This window comes from Pollicipes pollicipes, unplaced genomic scaffold (assembly GCF_011947565.3).
Source record: "Pollicipes pollicipes isolate AB1234 unplaced genomic scaffold, Ppol_2.1 Scaffold_4740;HRSCAF=5597_pilon_pilon_pilon, whole genome shotgun sequence".
NCBI lineage: Eukaryota > Metazoa > Arthropoda > Thecostraca > Pollicipedomorpha > Pollicipedidae > Pollicipes > Pollicipes pollicipes.
In genome coordinates, this window is record NW_023596545.1 from 9516600 (window position 1) to 9541013 (window position 24414).

General features: G+C 51.7%; 1 protein-coding gene across 1 annotated transcript in view; it reads right to left on the reverse strand.

Moving 5' to 3' along the window:
- Positions 1–21981, reverse strand: part of LOC119099355 (proton-associated sugar transporter A-like) — a 43218-nt gene extending 21237 nt beyond the window's left edge. Inside the window, 7 exon segments of the mRNA XM_037222483.1 lie at positions 2943–3044; positions 11167–11293; positions 11296–11435; positions 14870–15025; positions 15261–15367; positions 21227–21488; positions 21823–21981. Of these exon segments, the coding sequence (XP_037078378.1) occupies positions 2943–3044; positions 11167–11293; positions 11296–11435; positions 14870–15025; positions 15261–15367; positions 21227–21429 (835 nt within the window). The 5' untranslated portion in view covers positions 21430–21488; positions 21823–21981.
- Between the last annotated feature and the right edge of the window lie 2433 nt (positions 21982–24414).

A 24414-nucleotide genomic window follows, 5' to 3' on the forward strand; every position in this document is an offset into this window, starting at 1 on the left:
TGCCAGAGCTTTTGCACAGGTGAATGAGTCCGAGTTCGACCAGACTCGAGCCCCGACTCGCAGCCTGTTGTGACTCACACGCGAGTCCGAACCCGTGACGTTTTGGGAATCCAGCTGCAGTAAAGCTGCTTTTCACTGGCGCATTGCATTCAGACTGAGACTACAATACGTTGACTCCGTCTCGGAAGGTCTCAATCCTAAAGGAATGCACGCTGGCCGAGGGCCAAAGGATTTGTAAAAAAAAACGTTGGAAACGAAATCGGCTTCAAGCTGAAGCCAAAAGGAATCATCTTTGGGTAAAAATAACTTTGATGGAGCCCAGGCGCTTTTGGGATATTACCTAAGGGTTGCATTCTCGCACAGTCATCAGATACACTTTGGTGGCAAAGTACATGTTCGATACGATTCACGCTAGGTGTGGGGACCATACGCCGGCATGGACCTGCCTTGTGTTGGGCGTGGCAGCTCAGGCTGACTCGGCTACGCTCCGCTGGTTTTGGTTAGGTCGAACTTATTCCGGTGTGGCCACTTAGAAGCAAGTGCATTATTGAAATCCCGACCCGGAAAGATATCGAAATGTGATATTAGGCTAGATAGGGTCCAGTTTATAGGTCAAGTAAGGCTTACAATCCACATACATTTTTATCCCTGACGAGTTCTTATCACTGACAGTCCTCTTATTCTAGACCTTTGGCATTCCACATGATATCGCAAGAAACTGTTGGACTCTCACTCCAGGCTTCACGATACGGACTCGGATCAAGATAGCCTCCTGGGCCTGGCTTTCATGCCGTGGCTCATGGGCTCCAAAGACGAATAAACTCGGACTAGGACTTAGCGGGGACACGGGGCCATGCCCATGCAGTGTGCTGGGCGGACTCGAGGCACTCGGACTCAGCCTCAGGGTGGACTCGGACCCAAACGCCGGGACTCAGGCTCCGACTCAGATTATTGAACTGAGACGCATGCCTGCCTCCAAGCTCTTCTACATACATCATCACGTCTGTTGCACTTCTCAAAATACTCACGTTGCTACTATTGCACTAGAAAATACTGGGAGTAACCGCCAAGGGAAACGATGAGCGATGAACGATCGGAAAAGGCCATCCAGTGCAGGCCAGTTTCCCCATTTACGTGGAGATGAGAGCTGATATACTCGTGTCCGTATAGCCTAGTAAGATGCTAAACGCGTTAACGGCTGGGCTCCTTATATTTACATCCTTTGACGCAAGGACGGAGCTACCAGGGGGAAGGGGAAGGGAGGCAGGTGGGTGCCAGTCTCTTTGTCCTAACAATCTTCTTGCAGCGGAAAATGCTTTCTTTGCACATATTTTTACTCAGGGGCCCCTATTCTCACTTCTTACCCCAATGAAGTTCCCTCATATCGCTAGGATTGCATTGGTAAAAATATTAGTACGATCCTGCTGGGGCTCCATTGTGTGTCTCTTTGACTCCACAAAGCTTTGAAACTTTAAAAGTTGGTGATACGCTGACGAAAAACCAACTTAAGTTACCCCAAAATAGTGCGTGCCAAACCATGAGCTCACTTCCGAGTCAGTTTGCGTTGTCGATTCCTTTCCTTACGCAGCGGACAATGATTTTGCAATAGGATTCAGTATTGCACTCCCGAATATTGGCGCTGTACGGGCTGCTCGTGACACCTATAAGATCCGTCAGTAATACCATCAGCAGCGTCGGGGCTGGGAATTAGCCGCCGTCGGAGCTGGCGGTGGGCAGTTTCTGAAGCTGGGAGCTGGTAGCTATCGGGGCTGCATGCTGTTAGCTGTCGGAGTGTGCGTGTGTAGGGGGGTGGGGTGGCAGCAGCTGTCGGAGCTGGGAGCGGGCAGCTGTCAGAGATGACCGACACGGACTTGTGCAGTTCCCAGGAGCTGCGTCCTTCCGAATTATCCCGCGCGTCCAGCCATCGAAGCCGGAGCCCAGAGCTGGCCCGGCCCGTGGCTGGCCCACCCGACGGCCCCTGGGCGGCCGCCGCCTCCCCGAGCTGGGGTGATGGACACAGCAATCGGCCCGGCCGGCCTCCTGGGAGCCCGGCGCCGACACAACAGCGGCCGCCCTCCTGCTCTGGGCGGCCGGCCGGTGTGCTGTTTACGGCGCCGGCCGCCCTCCGGCCAGAGCGCGTGACCTCATGAAGCGAGCGGCCTCGGCGATACCGTGTCAACAGGGCCCGGCCGACAACAGACCCACTGGCGTCGCGAAGAAGGGTCAGATGTGGTGGGGGCTTGTGGTTAATGGTTGCAGCGAGTGCAGTCTCCAAGTGTTTCATCAGGGTATGACGCATTCATCCGTGCTGTAAGTTCAATCAGGTCACTTGACGGATTTCGTAAACCTGCTCCCGTATAGACTGCGAACACATTCGGAGAAATGCCTGTCAGCGGTGTGCCATATCAGCACAGTGCAAGGCTTTCCCACGGGATTTTGAGAGCAGCTTGTCTGCTGTGGGGACGGCATGCTCGGTGTGCCCCCGTACCACCCACGTCGGGCGTTTGTGTGTGTTCTGTAGAAGCGGTGTGTCAAGGCTAGCGACAGGTCGGACCGGCCTGGCGCAGGCGCACACAAGTAGGCCAGGGGACGCAGAGCAGCCGCGGCCGGGGCTCACAGCACACAACAGACAGAAGCACGCGACGACAGAGCACGAGACAGACTGGCTTTCGCCTCGTTAATCGCGAGCTCGTGCTGTAAGCCTCATGGTGAAAATGCGGCTGGCTCGAAGGCGGGTGAAAACAAGAAAAATCATGATCCAGTGTGCTCGTGCAAAAGACATCCCGTCAATGACAACCTACATGACGGGAGAATAATGACCCAAACTTACCACTTACATTAATTGCTCATCTCCAGCATTAATCGCCCTGCGGACACCATGCCTGATACGAAGTCTGCCAGAACCGAGCGGCAGGCCACCACGCGACGCTCCATGTGCGTACCTATGACCGTCGCGTCCCAGTTGATGCCCCCCATGGCGTATCCGAGAGCTCCGCCCAGGCCGGCCATGATGGTGAACGTGCTCAGGCCCCTGGCGTGGTCCTCTGAGGAAGGAGTGTGGACATCAGCTGTGTTGTTCAGATACATTCAGGACTCCGTCGTGCATGCTAAAGGAAGCAGCTTGAGTAAGGGGCCATCTTGTGGTTTCCTTGAATGAACATCCGATACCACAAGCACTCCTGCCTCAATTATCATCTTCCGAGTGGACAGTCTGGTGTCAGGAGCCCTCAGGTCTTGGCAAGAACCAGGTGTGCTCCCCTGATTAGCGTGGCAGAGGAACTCAGCGACCTGGTCAGCTCACTGCCAAGAACAAGTCGGTGGCATACACACATGCCACGCCTCCAATATACCACACCACGAAAGCAAAATGACACTAATTCGCACACTGCGAAAGCAAAATGACACCCTGATACACACTGCGAAAACAATGACACAATGACACACACGCTGCGAAAGCAAAATGACACACTGAGACACACTGCAAAAGCAAAATGACGCACTGACACACACGCTGCGAAAGCAAAATGACACATTAAAACACACGCTGCGAAAGAAAAGGGACACACTGACACACACGCTGCGGAAAAATGACACTAAAATCACTCATGCCCGTAGTGCATGGTCCTCCGCCGGAAAAAGCTCCAGTGGAAACATTTCACCTGCTGTTCACGTTTGGTCTAGTGCGAGAGTCAAACCCCAAATGATCAGGCTGGGCTGGGTAACTGGGGCTGAGCCCCGCGCCGCCAGGCTGGGCTGGGTCACTGAGGCTGAGCCCCGAGCCGCCAGGCTGGGCGGGGTCACTGAGGCTGAGCCCGAGCCGCCAGGCTGGGCGGGGTCACTGAGGCTGAGCCCCGAGCCGCCAGGCTGGGCGGGGTCACTGAGGCTGAGCCCGAGCCGCCAGGCTGGGCGGGGTCACTGGGGCTGAGCCCCGAGCGACCAGGCTCGGCTGGGTCACTGAAGCCGAGCTGTGAGTGGCTTAGGATTTTAGAATCACTGCAGATTCACAAAAGAGCAAGCTGCCACTAAATATCATGGGGCCTGCATATCTTTTGCAACTTGAAAGGTAGTCCTTTTCATACCGATTCAAAACGATGCTCCCCCGCGTGGTTCCTGCATTTTTCAAACTATCCTGTTTATGTGTAGAGGGGCCGTGTTGAATTGCGTCAATTGGGATCATTGTCATGTCTAGCGATGTTGGTTCAATGCTATCCTATTTCATTGTAACTTGACTGAACTTTACCATTATACTCGTCCTGATGACGATACGCAACGTATCGAAACGCTGACAACCGCGTAGATGATAATCACTGCTGCCCATGCCATAATCACTGCTGCCCATGCCAGCAAAAATATATTACTTTTTATAATAATTTATTAAATATTTACTTCTTATTACCAAATATATTACTTCTTACTATCAGAGGATGCTATTTATGTTAGATTGTATATATATATGTATATATATATATATATATATTATATATATATATATATATATATATATATACATATATACATTATTTCCCTATGTGTTCATTCCAGCGACAAAATATTGCAGAATTATTGTAAAGACAAAGCCCCTGACGTGAACAAATATATCCAATACCTCAGGAGAATACGGCAGCTTCCACGACTCGAAAAAATGGCCGGCTCAATCCCTTTACGACGTGTTGTTCTCGGGCTTCGGGAATAGCCGACTGCGGAAGACCGTCGAGACGCCGGCGGAGCCTCGGACGATTTGTAGCAGTCCGCTCCATTGTAAATATGACACGGGGCGGGCGGCTGCAGCCTTCCAAGCCCATTCAGGTCAATGCAGAGTAAACCATAACCATAGGGACTGGACACAGATTCCTTGGACGTCTCGGGTCGACCTATTTAGATTATCAGTACATTTCACCTATAAGAGTTGTGTTGACCGTTATATATATATATATATATATATATATATATATATATATATATATATATATATATATATATATATATGCTGTGCAAGGACGGATGAACGGTGGACACAGGATTACGCGTGTCGTGGTGTTACTGTTGCGAGCTCTCAACCTTTGTCCTTATTCAAAAAGATTGAATGGAGTGCTCGCGCTTCAGGACGGCTTCATCAGCACCTGTTTCAGGAGAGTTCGCAAGCTCTGGATCACCGCAATCGTCGGGATGGTGACTTTAATGTCGCAGGAGTCTTGCCAAATGCCACGGCAACACACAATACAGAGCGTGGAACTTAAACACCGATGCTAATATCAACTCAGGCGCGGGCCCAATGCGCATGGCTGTTCGGCAGGGCATGGCACAGCCAACGTACATGTGGATGAATGCGCCCAGGGAGAGGGGAGGGAGAGGGAGGGCAATGCCTGCCGGCTCGTTCATCTCAGCGCCCGTCAAACGCACCTGTCAGATCCATCACTGCGTGCGAACCGGACGGAGGCGGGCCGATCACGGCGATCGGGGTTAACAGCACGATCAGAATTAACATCGCGATCAGGGTGAACAGCGCAATCAGAGTGAACAGCGCGGGCAGGGTGAACAGCGCAATCAGAGTGAACAGCGCGGTCGGGGTGAACAGCACGATCAGAGTTAACATCGCGATCAGGGTGAACGGCACGATCAGAGTTAACATTGCGATCAGGGTGAACGGCACGATCAGAGTTAACATCGCGATGAGGGTAAACGGCACGATCAGAGTTTAAATCGCGATCAGAGTGAACAGCGCGGCCAGGGTGAACGGCACGAGCAGGGTGAACAGCACGATCAGAGTTAACATCCCGATCAGGGTGAACAGCGAAATCAGAGTGGACAGCGCGATCGGGGTAAACAGCAAGATCAGAGTTAACCTTGCGATCAGGATGAACGGCGCGATCAGAGTTAACATCGCGATCAGAGTGAACAGCGCGTTCAGGGTAAACGGCACGATCAGGGTGAGCAGCACGATCAGAGTTAACATCGCGATCAGGGTGAACAGCGCAATCAGAGTGAACAGCGCGGTCAGGGTGGTCAGCGCGATCAGGGTGAACAGCACCATCAGAGTTAACATCGCGATTAGGGTGAACAGCACGATCAGAGTTAACTTCGCGATCAGGTTGAACAGGACGATCAGAGTGAACAGCGTGGTCAGGGTGAAAGGCACGATCAGGGTGAACAACACGATCAGGATAAGCAGCGCGGTCAAAGTGAACAGCGCGATCAGGGTGCGGGCAATGCATCTCCCCAGGTGGGAGGTGTCACACAAAGCAACGTCCTAATTTGGAGCTCGATTCACCTGATGGGTTCCACAATGAGATCCGCAAGTGACCTAACTCAGCCGAATGTTTTTGGCAACGGAAAGCAAATGCACGCCTGCAAACGCAATGCGCGCGCTCATGCAAGAAGACTGAAAGTTTGGTCTTGCTGGGACAACTCGTTTGTCGCCGGCTGAGACGGGCGAAACCGTTTCCAGTGTAGCAAATGATACTCAAGGAGATGAGCGCTTCTCACGTGGAATGGATACTGCCACATCATCTCCCAGCGAGGAGGTACCCAATGCGAAAACAAGTCGCCACATTTGTTTTCCTTTATTTTGGTTTTGCAGCCAGTGCCAAAAGGCCATACAGCAGAAATTTGGCCATGTGAATGGCACGGAATTTTGTTTGCAACAGCAGGAAGTGTCAGATTTGGCTTTTTTGGTGGTTTTATTAGGCGTACATTGTTTGTTTCCAGTGCTCTACACAAGTCGTAACGCTGTGGTTCCTGTTACCCTGCCCATAAGCTTTAGCGGTGGGAGCTGTCGTTGCTGTCAACAGCAACGTTTGGAAGGTTCGAAGAGTCACTTTTCCATTACAAGCGAGTGAGGAAGGTTTTACCCGGCACATAAACTTGATCAAGTGTCAAAAGGCTCCGATAATGAATACTGAAAATCTGATTGCAGCATGATGAAAGCTTTTTTGTTTCGTTTACCTGTCTTTGAAGCGATGCCCTGCAGCGTATCACGCGGACCACTATTGACAATGTTAACTTACACTGCAGACTAAGTGTGTTTCCGGCCTTTCCGCTCAGGGTGTGAGCTTCGGTGCAGCTGAACGCAGTCGGTGTAACAGACCAGCGATGATGCACTCCAAAAGCGGGATAAAGAGACGAAGACACCTAAAATCCATCAAGAGGAGCCCTTATGCGCCGTGAGATGTGCGAGGGAACGTTACATGTGAGAGCCGTCCGTTGTTATCACGTGGACGATGTCAATAGCTCTGCTATCTTGAGGTCAGACACCTTCGGCAGTCGGCTTGTTGGTGCGCTTGTTCACAAAAACAGGGCGACAGCAAACCAACAAGCGTGGCGAGCGACCGGCACAGGGTCTGGCTAATGTTGCAAGCTTAAGTTAACCAGATCAGCGGCTTTGTCACGATTTGTGGTTTTGACAATGACGAACATATTTGTGAAAAACGGAGCTATTTTGGTGGATATTGGTCACGATAAGTGGGGCCGTCAGCCAAGATTTGAAAGCAAAGCCCAAGTCAGATAATTTGACGCCAATCTTACTCAGGGGCCCCGCGCTGAGACCGAGATAAAGGCTGTTAGGCCCAACTGCACGCTTATCGTGAGTTATGAGCATGGAAAGTGGATGATGGCTTCAATCTGAACATATCACACTGGTTGGTGATGTTTGTCATATCTCGAATGGTTTTCAAGACTTGGTGTGATAATTTGCCTTGCATCTGTGCGCATTTCATTAATGCCTTGCTATGGTCGCTTTTCAACCGTTCGAGTATTACGGATAGTTAAAAAAATACCTGGGGTCAATCTCAATGAGACAAGGGTCCCGATAGGTAGGAAGTTTGGGCCGAGAGCCACGGAATTTATGAATTTAACCAGCATTAGCTGAGCAGTGAAAAACTCCAGAAATTCACGACAGACTGGATTGTTGCACAGTGCTGGCAGATGTTGTCAAAATCAATTACAAACATGAAATTTTAAAATGTCTTATGGGTTAATATTCAAAAGTAATCTGTCGTCGGACCACCGTTAACAAACCACTTGTTAAAACATTAGAGCTTGCATTCAGTTCGTTAGTTCTGTATGAAGACAATGATTCATGTCGTCGGTGCCTTTATTGTACTTTAAGCATTATAAGTATGTGAACCCCATCGCACAGGTCCCGAAATTATGTAAAGCGCACCGCATGTAAAACAAAGGGAAGAGATGACGTGGTGAAGAGGACCGAACTGATAGATGATACGGGTCCCGGCCGGCCTGCCCAAAGCCATGTCCAGCCGGCTTATCCCTGGATGACCACATACATATTCATAATATATATATATATATATATATATATATATATATATACGCACACGCGCACAATGTGTTGCATTCGCACGGGCTGCTTCCCGAGCAGGGAAATCCAGAAGCGCACATTTTAGCTGGATTGTTTTCGACAGGACGCATATAAAGGGCCGTACAAACTCCGGAGGACTTATTAGCACAGAACAACTACGATGAAATCCAAGCCATTAATTTGCTTGGGGAAAAGTCAGGGTACGTTGGGCAAAGCTTGCAAAATCCCAAGTTTCCACAACCAACTTGGGCACCGATTGATCACCTGGTATTGGCCACTGCTTGTTTTGCCTCCAAAAAATGTTGTGATAAGAAAAATTGAAATTACTTCATATATAAGGAATCTAGGCTGGTGACTCATTGTACGTGATGACTTGCCCTTAATACCGGTCCTCCTCGTGCATCTCGAATTTGAGAAAGAGCAGCATACGACGTCATTGTAATAACAAAGTAGTCAACCATGCTGTTTTGGTAGGCTTGGAAAAACGTTTCAGGATTTATGACGCATGAAACGGTGATATTGTTGACTTCACTCGACGCCCAAGCATTTCAGCGCCAGGACATGGGCTGAACAGTTTCGAGATCCTCTCGTCAATTGCAGCCGGTGCCCTCGCCTACACCGTGCAGCCAGCTTCACGTTTCGATCAGCTCCAGTCGTTGAGATCTGGCACCAATCCTTAAAAGTCGCAAATCGAGCCGGCCCATGGTTTGAGCGCGAGGGCGCGTGAGCGCCCCAGACACATTTGGGCCTCACTGTTACCAACAGCAGTCCTTCTGTTCGGTCAGAATGTCTCAGTCTCGGGTCGCCGAGACGCCCGGTCGGCGATGTCTGTACCCAGTCTACACGTGTTCTTTAGCCCTTTCGTATGTGGAGAATTTCAGCCTTGCCGCATTATCGAACGGAGAATGCCATCGTGGTGATATCGCAATAGTGCAAATCAAATCCTGGTCAACAGCTTGCATGCAAATAGCACAAATAGCACGTATAGCACAAATTCCTATAACTGCCCACTGTGTTGCGGAAAGCTGAATGAGCCTGCAACCGTGGTTATAAACAAATAAGCCTCCATAAGGTGTGGCGATCAGAGTCGGGCTGGGCTGTTCATGTGTCGAACAGGTCGGGCTGTGCCGATCAGGGTCGGGCTAGGCTGCTCATGTGGCGATCAAGGTCGGTCTGGGCCGCCCATGTGCCGATCAGGGTTGGGTTGGGCTGCTCTTGTGTCGATCAGGCCAAAGACAAGTTTTAAAATCGTGAATGGCGTGATCATAAAGAATAAATTACCATAAAACAGAAATGTTGAGCAAACACGTCAACGCGTGGCGGATGCCAGCGACACGCTTCATAAACATGCATTCAGACACCATATAAACCAATATACGGTGCTTAAAAGCGCTTTTGGTGTCAATGGTGCCTGCAGGAACATGACGTTGGTATATAAACTTCACTCTCGACTGCAGCCTCATCTTACTGGGTATGTGCTGTCTACAGGTGGCTAAATATGCCAAAAGCTTGGGAAATGAAAATTGCGTAAAATGCGTTTTTGAACGGTAAAATATCTTCCAAACCTGATCTGCTGGCAATATTTAGAGGCATTATAAAGCTGTTCCCTGTAGTATAAGCGTAACAGTTGAAATTGTGGCGAAACACTTGGATTTCAGCGGCTACTCCAGCTCTGCTACTAATCACACCTATGTACTTATGTATTAATATTGATAAATACTAATTATGATAATGTTCGTACTAATTCACAACAAATTTGTGTACCAGTTCTTTCATTATCGTGTTCAAATCGTGAGACGTTCTGTCAACTCGATTCTAAGTAAAATACAATACGCTTCCTTCAAAGCTTCGACGGTTTAGAAAGCACCGACATAAAAAAGTTCGGGCAGTAATGGCCCCTTCAATTGAAGATATCGTTCGAGCAAAGCTGCACAATGCAAAACACGCAACATTAACCGACAAGAAAGAGCAGAAGCCATTCGTTAGCGTCATCATCATGCCTGGTGAGTGGTGTCGGTCACAAACTAACAAATCCATTTGCTGGACATCCTCTCAGCTAGAATATCTATATTGTAAAGGGAATCGGTGTTTTCCGGGTGGCTAATTCAGAAAAGAACCACATTGTTTATTGGGTTTCTGCAACGTGTAATAACAGCCGTCTGCTTCATTCGCGGCCATATCGATGCCGCTGTTGTTAGAACAAGGCTGTGCTGCGGGGTCATTTTCGCGGATAATGGAACAGTCGTGTTTTATCTTTCGCGAGGAGGCGGAATTCAGCTCTCGTGACGTCTTAGTTTACCGCTCGCGCCGCATGACGGAAAACAAATGCGCACCAGATGACAAACAGGCACGCTCACCACACGCACGCACGCATCCGGACGGACACGCATGCACGCATGCAGACAGGCTTACAGGCGCGTACGCTACCACTATCGTGCACAAATGGGACGCACGTCAGCTTGCCGTATATTGCTGAGGGTTATCACCATAAATAAATCAATGGAATGCACAACCTTTATCGAGATCGGCCGACCGAAGAAGTCAACGCACTTGCGAGGCAAGTCACGTCTTAAACCGGCTAGAGCGGTGGCGCCCAGACCGGTGACGGATCGTGCGAGCGAGGGTGGACGGTCACCAGAGCGACCCAGGCTGGCAGGCCGCACAGATGACCAGGTACCCAGACCAAGCCAGCAGGCCAGGACACTGACCGGGAGCTGTGACGGCACCAGCCCACACCAGCAGGCCAGGACACTGACCGGAAGCTGTGACGGCACCAGCCCACACCAGCAGGCCAGGACACTGACCGAGCGCTGTGACAGCACCAGCCCACACCAGCAGGACAGACAACTGACCGGGCACTGTGATGTCGAGCAGGAAGGCCCTGGCCGGGCTCTGGCACGCATCCGAGTCGAAGTCCAGCAGCACCGTGCCGACGATGGTGAAGAAGATGCCCCAGGGGTGGGTGTGGTACTGGCGGCCGGCGGTCGGCGCCCTCCAGCGCCGGCAGCGGGTACGTCAGGTTGGTCGGCGCCGCCAGTGAAGACGCGCGGCTCGGCCGGCGCGTCGTACTGGTCGCCCAGCGCCTGACCGATCAGGGCGCCGTTCGGCACCAGGATCAGACCTGCGGCGGCAGCAGACGGTCAAGCCACGGATGGCGAGGATTCACTGCACCGCGCCACTAGACGATGACCCGGATGGTGAGGATTCAACTGCACCCGCGGCCACTAGACGGATGGCCCGGGATGGCGAGGATTCACTGCACCGCGGCCACTAGACGGATGGCCCGGATGGTGAGGATTCACTGCACCGCGGCCACTAGACGGATGGCCGATGGCGAGATTCACTGCACCGCGGCCACTAGACGGATGACCCCGGATGGTGAGGATTCACTGCACCGCGGCCACTAACGGATGGCCCCGGATGGCGAGGATTCACTGCACCGCGGCCACTAGACGGATGGCCCGGATGGCGAGGATTCACTGCACCGCGGCCACTAGACGGATGGTCCGGATGACGAGGATTCACTGCACCGCGGCCACTAGACGGATGGCCCGGACGGCGAAGATTCACTGCATCGCGGCCACTAGACGGATGGCCCGGATGGCGAAGATTCACTGCATCGCGGCCACTAGACGGATGACCCGGATGGCGAGCGAAAACTACCCTGCGATGCGGCCATGAAATGACGATTACAGTTATAACACTGGTATTTTAATATCACAAGAAAAAAGGCTGTGGGTAAGAAACAAAGTACCTCATGACTTGGCACTTAAAAAACGCATCTGACATTGGGGAACAGCATGGTAATGCTGTTCATCGGCTTAGAAATCGTGTCGTGAAGCTAATCAATTTCTTACACTTTTGAAACTTTTGACACTTTTGAAAGTTTGGAGGAAGAGACGGTCGTGAGGATCGTATCTCATTCCATAGCTACAGATAAATAAGCAGTAGCATGAAGTATGTGTAGCTACTTAGCAGACTTAGAGGGAGTGTACCACCTTTATGGCGTACTTCAAAAACATACTCTAGTGAAACCTCAGGACCAGTTACGTCTGATAAAAGCACTGGGCAGCGCCGCTGCAGCACCGTCAAGACATTATCAGGATATCAGTTTTAACCATTCCCGGGTCCAAATTGCGCTATAGACGCTTTGTACCAGCACTACGCTTTTTCCCTGCAGTTGTCAAGATGGACGTCGCAATGAGAACCGACGTGGCACCTCTGATGGCGCGAATAAAAGTGACTGGCCAATCGAGCCGCGGGTGCATGTTACAGAGGAGCACATTGGTTGAGGTTTGAGCCAGTGCGTCACTACCTTATTATGGTCGATGTGATGCTCCCATTGCGAGAGCCAAAGAGCGTCTAAAAAGGTCACTGGTAAACGTCATAGGGGAGAAATCAAAGCCATAGGATAGCGTTTCGCTGAATTTACAGGATACTAGCTTCGTGTTCGCATATCTTTTTGTCTTAACAGGGTGTTTCAAGCTTTTGTGGCATCAATTGCAAACATTTTGACAAATAAGTGTAACAAACCTTACAAAACGCACACATTGGATAAGCAAGGGAACTTAAATGCATAAGTTGTTAAGTGCCTTTGCGAGGAACATCACTCACATAGCTTCGACAAAAGAAAACGCCTTATGCCTCGGAGGGAAAAAAAGAGAATGGAGTCATAGATGCGTTGATATTTTGGCAGCATGCATTTATCGAAGCAGTAGCAAAGGCATGTTACCGAAATGTAACGCATCTATATCTCCTTTCTCCTGATTTTTCTAGGAGGGATGAGGCCATTTCTTCTGTTCTTTCTATGAGAAGTTCAATGCATTGCTTTCATAGTGGTGAGCAGAGAGTCCGATGAGACTTCACCCGCAGGAGCGGCTACTTCAAATAGTGGTGAGCAGAGAGTTCAATGAGACTTCACCCGCAAGAGCGGCTACTTCAATAGTGGTGGGCAGAGAGTCCGATGAGACTTCACCCGCAGGAGCGGCTACTTCGAATAGAAATCTGAGCTATGCAAAAGTACTTCGAGAAAACCGGTAGAATTGAGAAAACTATGCGCGTCTGATCTAACAATAAGTGAAAACGACAAAAAAGTTTGGCATGGTCTCTTTAAATACGTGCATGGCATTACACCGATGCAGTCATGTTGACGAATTTTTATACACGGCGACAGACTTGTGCTTGATTCGCCTTCGCCTGATTTGATTCGATTCTGATTCATACAAACACATTGGGACGCGAATCATCATTCGGATCAAGGCCATTGCCTACGAAGCGAGTCAAATCACCCCTCTGTAACAATGCAGCTCTAGAGTAGCAATGACATCATTGTGGTTATAAGATGCAGACTGAAGTTAATTCTAAAGAGCTTTGTTTGTCATGATTGCATATTCCTATCATGCCTGCTCTGTGTCATGTCTGTATAGAAAACTTGACTATCGTGCATGTAACAATGCAGTTCTGACAGCAACAGGATCAGGGTGACTACAAATCGATTTAAAGAGCCCGTCTTTTGTCATGATGTTCTCGCTATCACAACCAACACTTTCATATCCGTGCAGAAAACATAACCCTGCCTCCTATCAATGTTACACATGATCTTTATGAAGCATTAAAAGAATCAAATGCTCAGTTAGTGAATGCCCAACAGCGTCATTTGAATAGGTATAAAAGTGTCACATGAATAATTAGTGGTTCGTTAAGAATATCTGGCGTATGCGTAGTGAGGCAGGGAGCCTGACTTTAACTGAGATTCCTTCATTATGTGTTTATAATGTGTTACAGAATGGAACCAAAATATTTTACTTCATGGCATAGAACGGTTCACTTCGTTTTGAACAGTTCACGTGTACATTGCTTCGAATCAAGTTTGTTTCAAGAACAATTTACGTTATTCCTGAGTCGATTCACACTTCGAATCGAATCGAGCACACCTGCACAACACAATACATTTCACGTCGTGGCAAACGCAAACACAGCCCCGTTCGTCCTCCCACGCTTTCAAAAACCCACGTGCAGTTTTGCCCAGAATCCAACGATCAGTCTGTTCAGCCGTCCCAGATCGCAGGCCACCTCGTCCGGTGGTGGGTTCAAAGGCCCACGCGTTCAGCATACTGTCAAGGAGCTCTCAGAGCATACTTATCGCGGGCTCTCAAATCTTTCCGTCACGGGTCTGCACGGCACGGGCCTTAACAATCCGTCTCGCTGTGCGGTTCTCACACATTCACCGGTCCTGCTGGCAGATTCACAAACCCAGCACGGTGCCGGCGGAGAGAGGTTCACAAACCTTGCACGATGCCGATGGAGGGGAGGGGGATTCAAAGCCAAAACGATCCCAACGGAGAGGGGTTCACAAACCTAGCATGACGCCGACGGGGAGGGTCCACAAACCTAGCACGACGGCGATGGGGAGGGTCCACAAACCTACCACGACGCCGACGGGAAGGGTTCACAAACCTAGCACGACGTCGACGGGAAGGGTCCACAAACCTAGCACGATGCCGACGGGGAGGGTCCACAAACCTCGCACCACGCCAACGGGGAGGGTCCACAAACCTAGCACGATGCCGACGGAGAGCAGCAGCACGAAGGGCCGCCGACGGCCGAGCGGGCTGCGGCATCGGTCGCTCATCGAGCCGAGCACCGGCGTCAGGAAGAAGCCGACCAGCGGCGACAGGCACCAGATCAGCGTCATGTGGCTGTGCAGCACGCCTGCGGTGTGAGGCTGCAGTTACGGCACTGGCTCGAGCCCGCTCCAGCTCAGCTGACACGGTAGTGATCCGGCTGGCAGTGCTTGTGACACGTGACTGAGAATGCTGGGGTGAAGTATTACTTAGCGTTGAGTCAAGTGGCTAATGATGAATGAATGATCATGATGATGAATCAAAAGGGCCACAGACTGAACCCCTCTCACGCACACTGGACGGAAGGCCACACAGCCACCCACCGATTGAGAGCAGCGTGGGTGAGACGAAGGCCGTCTCGGCGGCGTAGCAGAACTCAATGCCCATCACGGCCGCCGAGATCCGCAGCAGCTCGGCACGCGTCTTGGTTCTGAAACGCCAGACCGGCTCCGTTAGACCCAAATCAAGCTCAAATCCCGAACAGAGAATCACGTCAAAATAGTCCTTTAAAGGAGAAAGAAATACAACCAGAGGCATGGCAGTGCAGATTTCTGAGGGGTCGGTGGCAGCTTTCGAACGCCCATTTCCCAATAGGCACAGCACAAAGGGGGAAAATAATGGAAAAGTCGGGATGAACTATGCAAGTATTTGGGGGGAATAAATGGGTCCCCAATGGCAGGGAAGCCTGAATGAGCAGCCCCTTGGCCCGACACGGGTCCGATCTACGAGGAGCCCCTAAGACAATGCCCAAAAGGGCCATCTCAAAGTGGATCATCCAGCGGAGCTGGGGTTCATCTAAGCCCCCCCCCCCCCTGCCCATTGCAAAGAGAACTGAATACAAAACAAACGGTAAGGTAATCACCCCGTTGATGCCAGAGAGAAAGAGAGCAACGAAAATCTCCTGCCAGGTCTCTGAGGGGTCCGCAGGAAAGCACCAGCAGGCTTAAACTGTGCCCAAAATTGACGTCATGCTGTAATCACGCGGTAATATGGCCTGCTATAGACAACGACCCCCCAGAACGACCATCAAACAGGGCCACGCTTAAAAAGGAAAGTACACTGGATTTTTGGGAAGGTGGCTGTCAGGGTTGCCTGTAGTTTTGCAGGGCGGTCACTTTAAAGAGGCTTGTCATGGTTGGACGGTCAGGAGACCTTGAGGGCAAGATCTCATTGGTACAAAAATGGCACAGGCAAAAAAAGGCCCTGAGCCAAAATCCAAAACGTCCCTTCCTGTGCATCCGATAATCCCGGACAGCCATCGCCGCTATAGGCTCCGTTCGGGCCCATGCAGCAGAAGACCATCTGGGACAGAGCTTTGAAATGGCCCAATAAAAAGAGGGCTCATGCTGAGGAGCTGGGGGACCATCGCAGGACCCAGCTGACTGAGGTAGGTATAAGGAGGGGCGATAGGGAGGTTGCCCCCCCCCCAACTTGAGGTTCGGGAGTGACCTCTAGGAGACTCGCGCTGCCCCCTGAGAAGGCCCGCTAATAAGGACCACTTAGCTGAGGCTGCATCCAAAAGGGACCCTTATCCTCCAACCATGCAAAAATGTACCTGCTACACGAAAATGGCCACGAAGCAAAGATCAACCAGGGTCTCTACTTAAAGGGGGAGTGCGCACAGATTTTAGCGGGGCCAACATTCTGACCTCCAATTCTCAAAAGGGCCAATTCAAAGGAACTTCCTGGATGTTGGCAGGTCAGGTTGTTGAGGAGTGACCTTTGGGCACGAAAGAGCCCCTAAGGTCTATGCCCAAAAGGGTGTCTGAGATCTACTCCAAAAGCGGTCCTTCCTGATTACCATGAATCCGGCTCCCTGATCCTGGGATCCGTCGCTGAGCACAGCTTGTTGCCTCGGAACCATAGTCCGCCGCATGGAAATTTCCAATCATGGGGATGTTTCGCCCCAAGCGGTGCAGCAGTTCCTACTGGGAGATGCTTAATGCGTGGCGGCAGTGCCATGACATGGCCACGTTATGGCCGGTTTGATCATTTTGCTTGGATCGGTCGCGTTCGCTTGGTACCGAACCCACAGCGGTGGGTTGACACACACTATCGCACGAATCCACACTGTCTGCTAGACTATGAGGACATTACATCAACCGCCCGAATGCTAACAACGGACCATCATAATACCTTTTGGCACAATAGCTGTTCTACTTCGTGTTGATGATGCTTGGAATTTTACGTCAGGTAAATGACAAATTAATTGAGAAGACGTGAAGATTTATCGAAATTTAGTTTGTGAAAATACTGTAAACCGTATCGACGTACCCATCCACTGAGGTTGCAGATGGCACCAAACCCTCTTGATGGGCACCTCAGGAGTAGATGGCCAGAATACTGATCTCGTGATTACATTACCTTAAACGGGCACCGTGACATGTGAACAATGTAATCAGCATCTCCATTGCTTAATAATTTCCCTTTCTGTTTGAACCTAAGAGCGGATTAAATGCATCGATCGCCAGATTTTGTTCCCAAACACGGGAGGGGCAGGCCAGCATTTCTTTGGGTGAACCGTACAAACTTTTTAGTATTGACACACGCCCATTCTACGCAAATGCATGCCACTAGATCAACGGTTAACTATAGTGCGTTTAGATGCAATACATACATCGTTCCTTTATTAAAATAGTAGATGCTGTCTGATGATACACCAGCTTCCAGCTAAGTGAGAGCAAACGACAGAGATATGGCATTGACTGCATACATGATGCATCGACCAGATATGTCGTAAAACAGACCTAAAGGATCATATTTCCTTGGACTGGACCTTTCAAGTCTTTCAGAACGCTGCCGTTAAGAACCAGCCAACGAGAATTCCATTGCGATTCGGTTTCAGCGTGGGTGTCGATGTCACGCCGTGGTTCTCGGAGAGCCCGCTAGATAATGGTGTATGGCATTCAAGGTCTTCCTGATGGCTGTCGTTATCTATAATATGCTGTTCTGTATACAACTAATATCGCATAAGATGGTGGGTAGCTCTAACAAGACAGGTAGATCAGAAGGTGTTTCGACCGCAAGCCCTCCTCATTGCTGTGAACGTGTACGTCTGCTGTTTCCTTATTCTCATTAGAGCTAACTTCCGCCGTAAACCGCACACAGACCGACAGCCGACAAAAAAGCCGTTTTGTATTGTTGAAAGCCACATCGGGGTCTCTCACAGCACATTTTCATTCAAAGGGATTCGCGGAACCAGAGCTGTTGACGAGACGCGAATAACCAATGCAGCTCATTTGCCATTGAAACCCAATCACTGGCTGACTAAAGCTGTTGACGAGCTTAGCAAGTGACGGCGGGGTCAAAAGTTCAATTTTCCCGTACACGTGAAAATAATCCCAAGACGACGTCGTGCGTTTAGGGACGCCATTTAGAGACGTTGGAGCTGACTCTATAGCATCACTCGCATCGCAGAGGACGTTTTGTCTGATACCAATTGACTATCAGCTGGGTGAAAGGCATTTCCAAGAGAGACGGCCAAGCAAAATAGGTTCGTGGACTGGTTACACTTAGCAGACGTCTAGATAGGTGACCTTTCCCCCATCCACTAAACAACAACAAAAACCAAAAGTACCAGTGACTTCAAAACTTTGATCCACAGGACTGAAAGCAGAGCTTTCGTTGGACATTCACTTCCACACGTTTCGAAACTTCAGAAGCGCAAGCAAGAGTGACATTGCAAGATTCGGAGCCGGCACCGGAATCAGAGTCGACAGGCAGTTTGCCTTGGCCCTGCCTTTTTGTCTGCGCTTGCCGACGCAAAATATCGACAGAGGGCCGCAAAAAGCTGAATTCCTGAAGCAGAGTTTTGGCTTCTGACTACGCCGCGTTCTGTGTCCGATTTCCAGACTTTCGTTTTCGTTTGTCACTGAAGACATTCGAATGCTGCGATCCGACGCAATGCTCCGTAATCGGGCACGTCTGCATGCGTGGCACGAGCCATGTGATCCACATTCGCGCAACTGATATTATCATTGATTATCCAATATGCGAGATGAACAATGCAGTGAACGGCTGGGTTATGTGCAGCACATGTAGGGTTATCTATGGATTATCTATGCTATCTATGGATATAATATTATCATAGGCGTAGCCCATGCATCACCGATGACATGAGTATGACCCCCGATCACGCGGATAATCAGGGATAACTGCCTATCTCCGCAGAAGGTCCGGAAACTCCATGACAAACCAAATCACCAGATCCGCCTTCCGAGGACGTCAGGAATTGTCCCCTCTTTCTTCCCCACGCCGAGGATCCCTTCAGGGGTCCGGTGCGGGGGGGAGGGGGTGTCGGCCGACGGGTCAGTGCGTCCCGCACGCCGGGGAAGTCGATGACCTTCCTGGTCGACTCTCCGAAAAGCGCCGGGAGTAGAAAACCATGTTTCCATAGTCGGCCGCAGCAGCTGACGTAGACAGAACAGTCGGTGAGCAGGTGCTTACCGCGGTCTGGGTTCTCCTCAGGCAGGACAGTGATCGTCTCGTACCAGGAGTTACTGCCACAGCATTGCAGTAGAGTGTCTCGCGTTAGGGGCGAGAAAAACGTCCACGACTTGGAGAGGGTAACTACCAGCGCGTCAGGTTGCTGTGGTTCGAGGTGGTTGCCAGGTGTGGATGGGGCTCGCGGGCTCTTGCGTGGGCGCTTCCATGTCATGGCATCGGACGACAGCTCAGACGCTGGTCATGTCGATGGCGACAGCTGCTGGGTTTTAGCCGCGGCTTCTGCAGCCACGCGGCCTGGCGCGCTGCTGTCATTCCCCACATGGCCCGGCGCCCACGTCAGCGAGATTATCATCTTTTGTTCTCCATGGCGTGCAGGAGTCTTCACGCTTCCGCGGCCAGCATTGGGGCTCGCACAGACGGTCCCCACTGTGGCAGCAGGACGCGAGTCTGGCGTGTGAACTGCTGGTGTGCTCATGGAAGGCTCGCCGACACAGCCAGCGCCTCTCGGACCGCCATTAACTCGACCGTCTGCCCGTCGCGGACTGCTCCGGCAGCAACGCTCGCTTCCACGTTGGAGTCAAGGCAGCGCGTCGGCATCGCCGCTGCATGCGCCTCCCGTGGCCGGTCCGTCAGACCAGGCGGTCACGCCCGCCACTGGCAGCGGCTTGGTGCCCGGCCGCCTGGCCCTCGGTCGTCTGTCGGGAGGGTCGTCCGTCTGGCTGAGGTGGCAGGTCCATCCGCGAGCTGGAGCGATACGCCGCCGACATTCATCCGGTGGCTTCATTAGCGGGCGCAGGCCCACTTCTGCCTCCGCACGGACTCTGGTCCGGCACCCGCTTCAGCGCCATTGTCATCTTAGGTTAGCCAAGCCACGCAGCAGCCTGGTCTGCTCTGGTCTAACCTGGTCCGAGGCGTACTCCAATCTTGCAAAATGGACAGCGCACCAGCGCATCACTTGTTTGTTTGTTTCGCGTCCTGGTGCGGGGTTTGATTTCCCGTGCTGTCCGCCCTTTCTTCCACGTTGAGAGGCAGGTGGCGCAGTACAACAGCGGAGAGCATCCTAAGATCCCAATGACACCGACAGCAACTGGCGCATATCCATCGTTTTCATGTTGTGCACACTGTGTCGGCCTTCTAAAGAGCATGAATCACCACAGGCATCTTCAGGCTATTGTTTTTGCGATCACTTGCGTTGCGTAAGGCTAAATGAAGGGAACGGTGTGCGATAGACTCCGGTCAAATCCAGAGGCGAGAAAGCTATTCATACAGACTGTGCACCTGTGCCATAGAACTGTGCGCGTTTTGGGGGTCACCCAGCACAAAGTATCCCACCACACATGCTGGGCTCAGTCCACCAATGCATGGAGCGTTGCATTTACCCAATGTAAAATGGGAAAGCGTAGGTACGTGCGAGCGTGTATGCATTATATTAAAGGAGCACGAATATTCTGCAAAATATTCTGCAAAATGACTTCTCCATCTACCACATGGCCGAGTGATGAAGATAATTGATGCTCATCGTGTCCGTATTGTTTGTCTGCATGCGGGTCCTGCCTTCCGCAATATTGCGCAACATTGTGCAACTCCGCAGTTTGTGTTGACCTACCGGGCCCTTTTAGCGTTTCGATTTGAGGGGTGTAGTACTGCAGACATTTTGTTAAAACAAATCAGATGGCGTTTGTCTCATCAAAATTAGACAAGTTTAGGAAATGGGTGGAGGGGGACCAGGGAGATCTGTCCTGTCCCCAGGTTAACATAAATCTCACAGCCCGAAGAAAATAGGGTTAAACGACGGCTTGCAGGCACATGCATGATTACCTTACACGATAATGGGTAAACCTACCTGTATACGTGAGAGTAGTCACCATCGCGCGAACGCGTGCCGCGGGTTACTATCCAGTCACGGATTCTCCCGGCGGTGGATCCGGAACCGGATCCGACCCCGGCCTCCGGATCTCCTCGGCGCCGCTCGCGCCAGTTGTGCCAAGCCTCCTTTATGGCCTGGATCCTCCAATAGCCGCCGGTGTAGTCGTTCAGCTTCTCCATGGGTGTGCCACGGGCCCGCCCTCACCGGTCGCGATCTCCTCCGCCGCTGCCAGCCCCGGCTAAAAGCCAAGGGATCAGGCGTCGGGTTAGGACCACCCACCGGCACTGCAACCACCTCTGACGGCGACCTTCCAGTGAAAATAACCTCTGACGGCGACCTTCCAGTGCAAATATACGGACGACACGGAGAGCATCAAGGTTCGTGGCTGCTGGTGCCGATGTGCCAGGGGCACTAGTGCTAGTGTAGGCTGGTCATCGGCGACGATGTAAGGTTTCCACTCAAAATGTGTATCGCCAAAATGTTTGGACCTGGTCGTCCGTTCAAAGTTGCCCAGAAGAAATCACGACACAACTGCGACCTTTCTTTGTGCCAACAAACAGTGGTTGTTTTACCGTTTTCAGCCGTTCACAGTCCTACACGCGGGTCCGCCTTCGCAGCCACTGTTCACCGTTCGCGTTCCTCTTCCGCGCCGACGTTCGTCACCACCGCACCACACCTCCGTCCGCCGTCCCGGCGCACCACTGTTCGCGCGCCGCCGCTCCAGCGTCGAAACCGACGAAGCCTCCGACGCGGCCGCCGTCTTCCGGCCGTCGGCGCCGCCGCCAGATAGCGCGCAACGGCCAATAAGACGATAAAAGGAACACTACTCGCTTCTCATATTCGCCCTTTATAGCTCGGGATAGCGCTACAAATATTTGTTTAGCGGCGTAAGGCTTCAATGACGTGGGCGCGGCGGGCGGCGGGCGGCGCCGGGGAGCGCTGGCGGTGAACTGAGGCCAGCGGCGGCGCGCACCGGCCCACCAACAGGCTGTGGCGGCGGCCGGCGCCAGCGGCAACGCAGGAACGCAGCTCAACCGGCCCGTCACCAGAGCCTGGCGGCGCGCACGCCTGTGGCCGGCTGGTGGTCGTAGAGCGGCCGCCCGCTAGGGCGTAGACGGCGAGTAGACGGTCGCCGCTCGCTGAGGCGTAGACGGCGGGTAGACGGTCGCCGCTCGCTGAGGCGTAGACGGCGGGTAGACAGTGGCCGCTCGTTCGGGGTACACGGCGGGTAGACGGTCGCCGCTCGCTGAGGCGTAGACGGCGGGTAGACAGTGGCCGCTCGCTCGGGGGTGCACGGCGGGTAGGCAGTGGTCTGCGGTGGGATTGGTCGTGTCGCCGAATAGCCGCAACTTGTCTTGTTGCGCTGGTGATGCCTGGAAGAAATGCTCGTATTAGCCGGGCGTACTGTATTGGGTGGCTGCCTGGTTGTGCAACATGTAAGGTCGTCAGAGGTGGCGTGCGACACGGAATGCAGGTTGCATTACAGTTTCAAGATGCCACGCGATAACGACTGATGCTAGGCTTGAACTGGTTTTACCACAGCTATCACAATGCATGGCTGTCTAAGGCAACGCTGTCGTGAACTTTGATGCGAATGATTTGGAAACACAGCTTCGAGATGGGACTTAGTGGTGCCAGAGTGCGTGGTCTTTAAGGGTTTCGACATCGTCCATATGTTTTTGCAAATCTTGCTGTCATGTGCCTAACAATACTGTCAGTTTTTTGCCACATTTATATCGAGCAAATCGAAAGGTTTCTCCACTCCTGGCAGCACGCTCCATGCCAGTTTCCTGAGCATAAGTCGCCAACGATGACCGAAACCCTATAGGGGAGATGCATGACGTTGTCTGGGATCAATACGGGCCGGCGGATGGCACTTGGCCGCGTCACCAGTATGTGTGGCTCCCAGAAGTGCCCTCTCTGATTGCACGCCGCCGGAAGCGAGCGGAGCACGGCGCCGCGATCGGAGAAGCTGGGGACGGGACCAAGAGCACGGTTTCTCAGATCCTCGCCGGTTCGGCTGGAGTAAATGCGACCACAGAACAAGCGTTCCAAGACCGATGATAGGCGGCCATGGTCGTTTATGAGCTTGTCTGCTGTAGCTCTGAATTTTTACTCGAAAAAAAACATTTTGCGCGCACTTCTTTGGAAGGGAGAAGAAACAGGCGCATTGGACAGTGGAACATAGTGCCATTATTTCATACAAAATCCTGAGTTTAAGCGTACCGCGCCCGGTATGATGGCCGTCATATTTCATAACCACTTTCACATTTCATGAAATCGTGTTATTTATGTGAATGGTTTGGCTTTTTTATGTTTACAAGCAGAAGGCTAAATTTGTGGATCTACCACAACAACAACAACATGGTCGCAGTGACTTTGACTTTACTGTCTTCAGCAAATTTTGTTCGAGTTCACAGTCCTCGTAAGTCATCATATATTATGTATGATTCCCATAGTATGGCTTCCCTGACCATGTAAACAACATGCAACACAAATATAGCAGATACCACACCAGATATCCAGGACCTAGGTCCGTCTTTCTTCGCCTAGCCAAGCTTATACCATTTTCCAGCAGTTAGTCGCGGTTTGCCCCCTGATACCAGCGTCAGGTCTTCTGTAAACAGCCGTGGCACTGAGGCTTACACAGGGTTTGGCCTCCTGGTATCAGCGAGAGCTCTACTGTAGCAGCCGTGGTACTGAGGTTAACACAGCGTTTGGTCCCTGGTATCAGCGGGAGGTCTTCTGTAGACAGCCGTGGCACTGAGGCTAACACAGCGTTTGGCCCCTGATATCAGCAAGAGCTCTACTGTAGACAGTCCTGACAGTAAGGCTAACGCAGCGTTTCGCCCCTGGTATCAGCGAGAGCTCTTCTGTAGACAGTCATGACACTGAGGCTAACACAGCGTTTGACCTCTGGTATCAGCGGGAGCTCTACTGTAGACAGCCGTGGCACTCAGGCTAACACAGTGTCCGTCCAGCTCTCTTGTTTGGCAAATTGTGTCAGCTGTTGGACCCCGGCAAAGGTGGCCTGTGCATTCTGTTTGAACACATGGCTGCGACGACCGCGAATGGTCATAACTTGCCACTGGACTCCATTTGGCTCTGCACGCAATGAGTCAAGAGCGTGTAACTCATTGTGCACAGAGCGAAAGGGAGTGTTC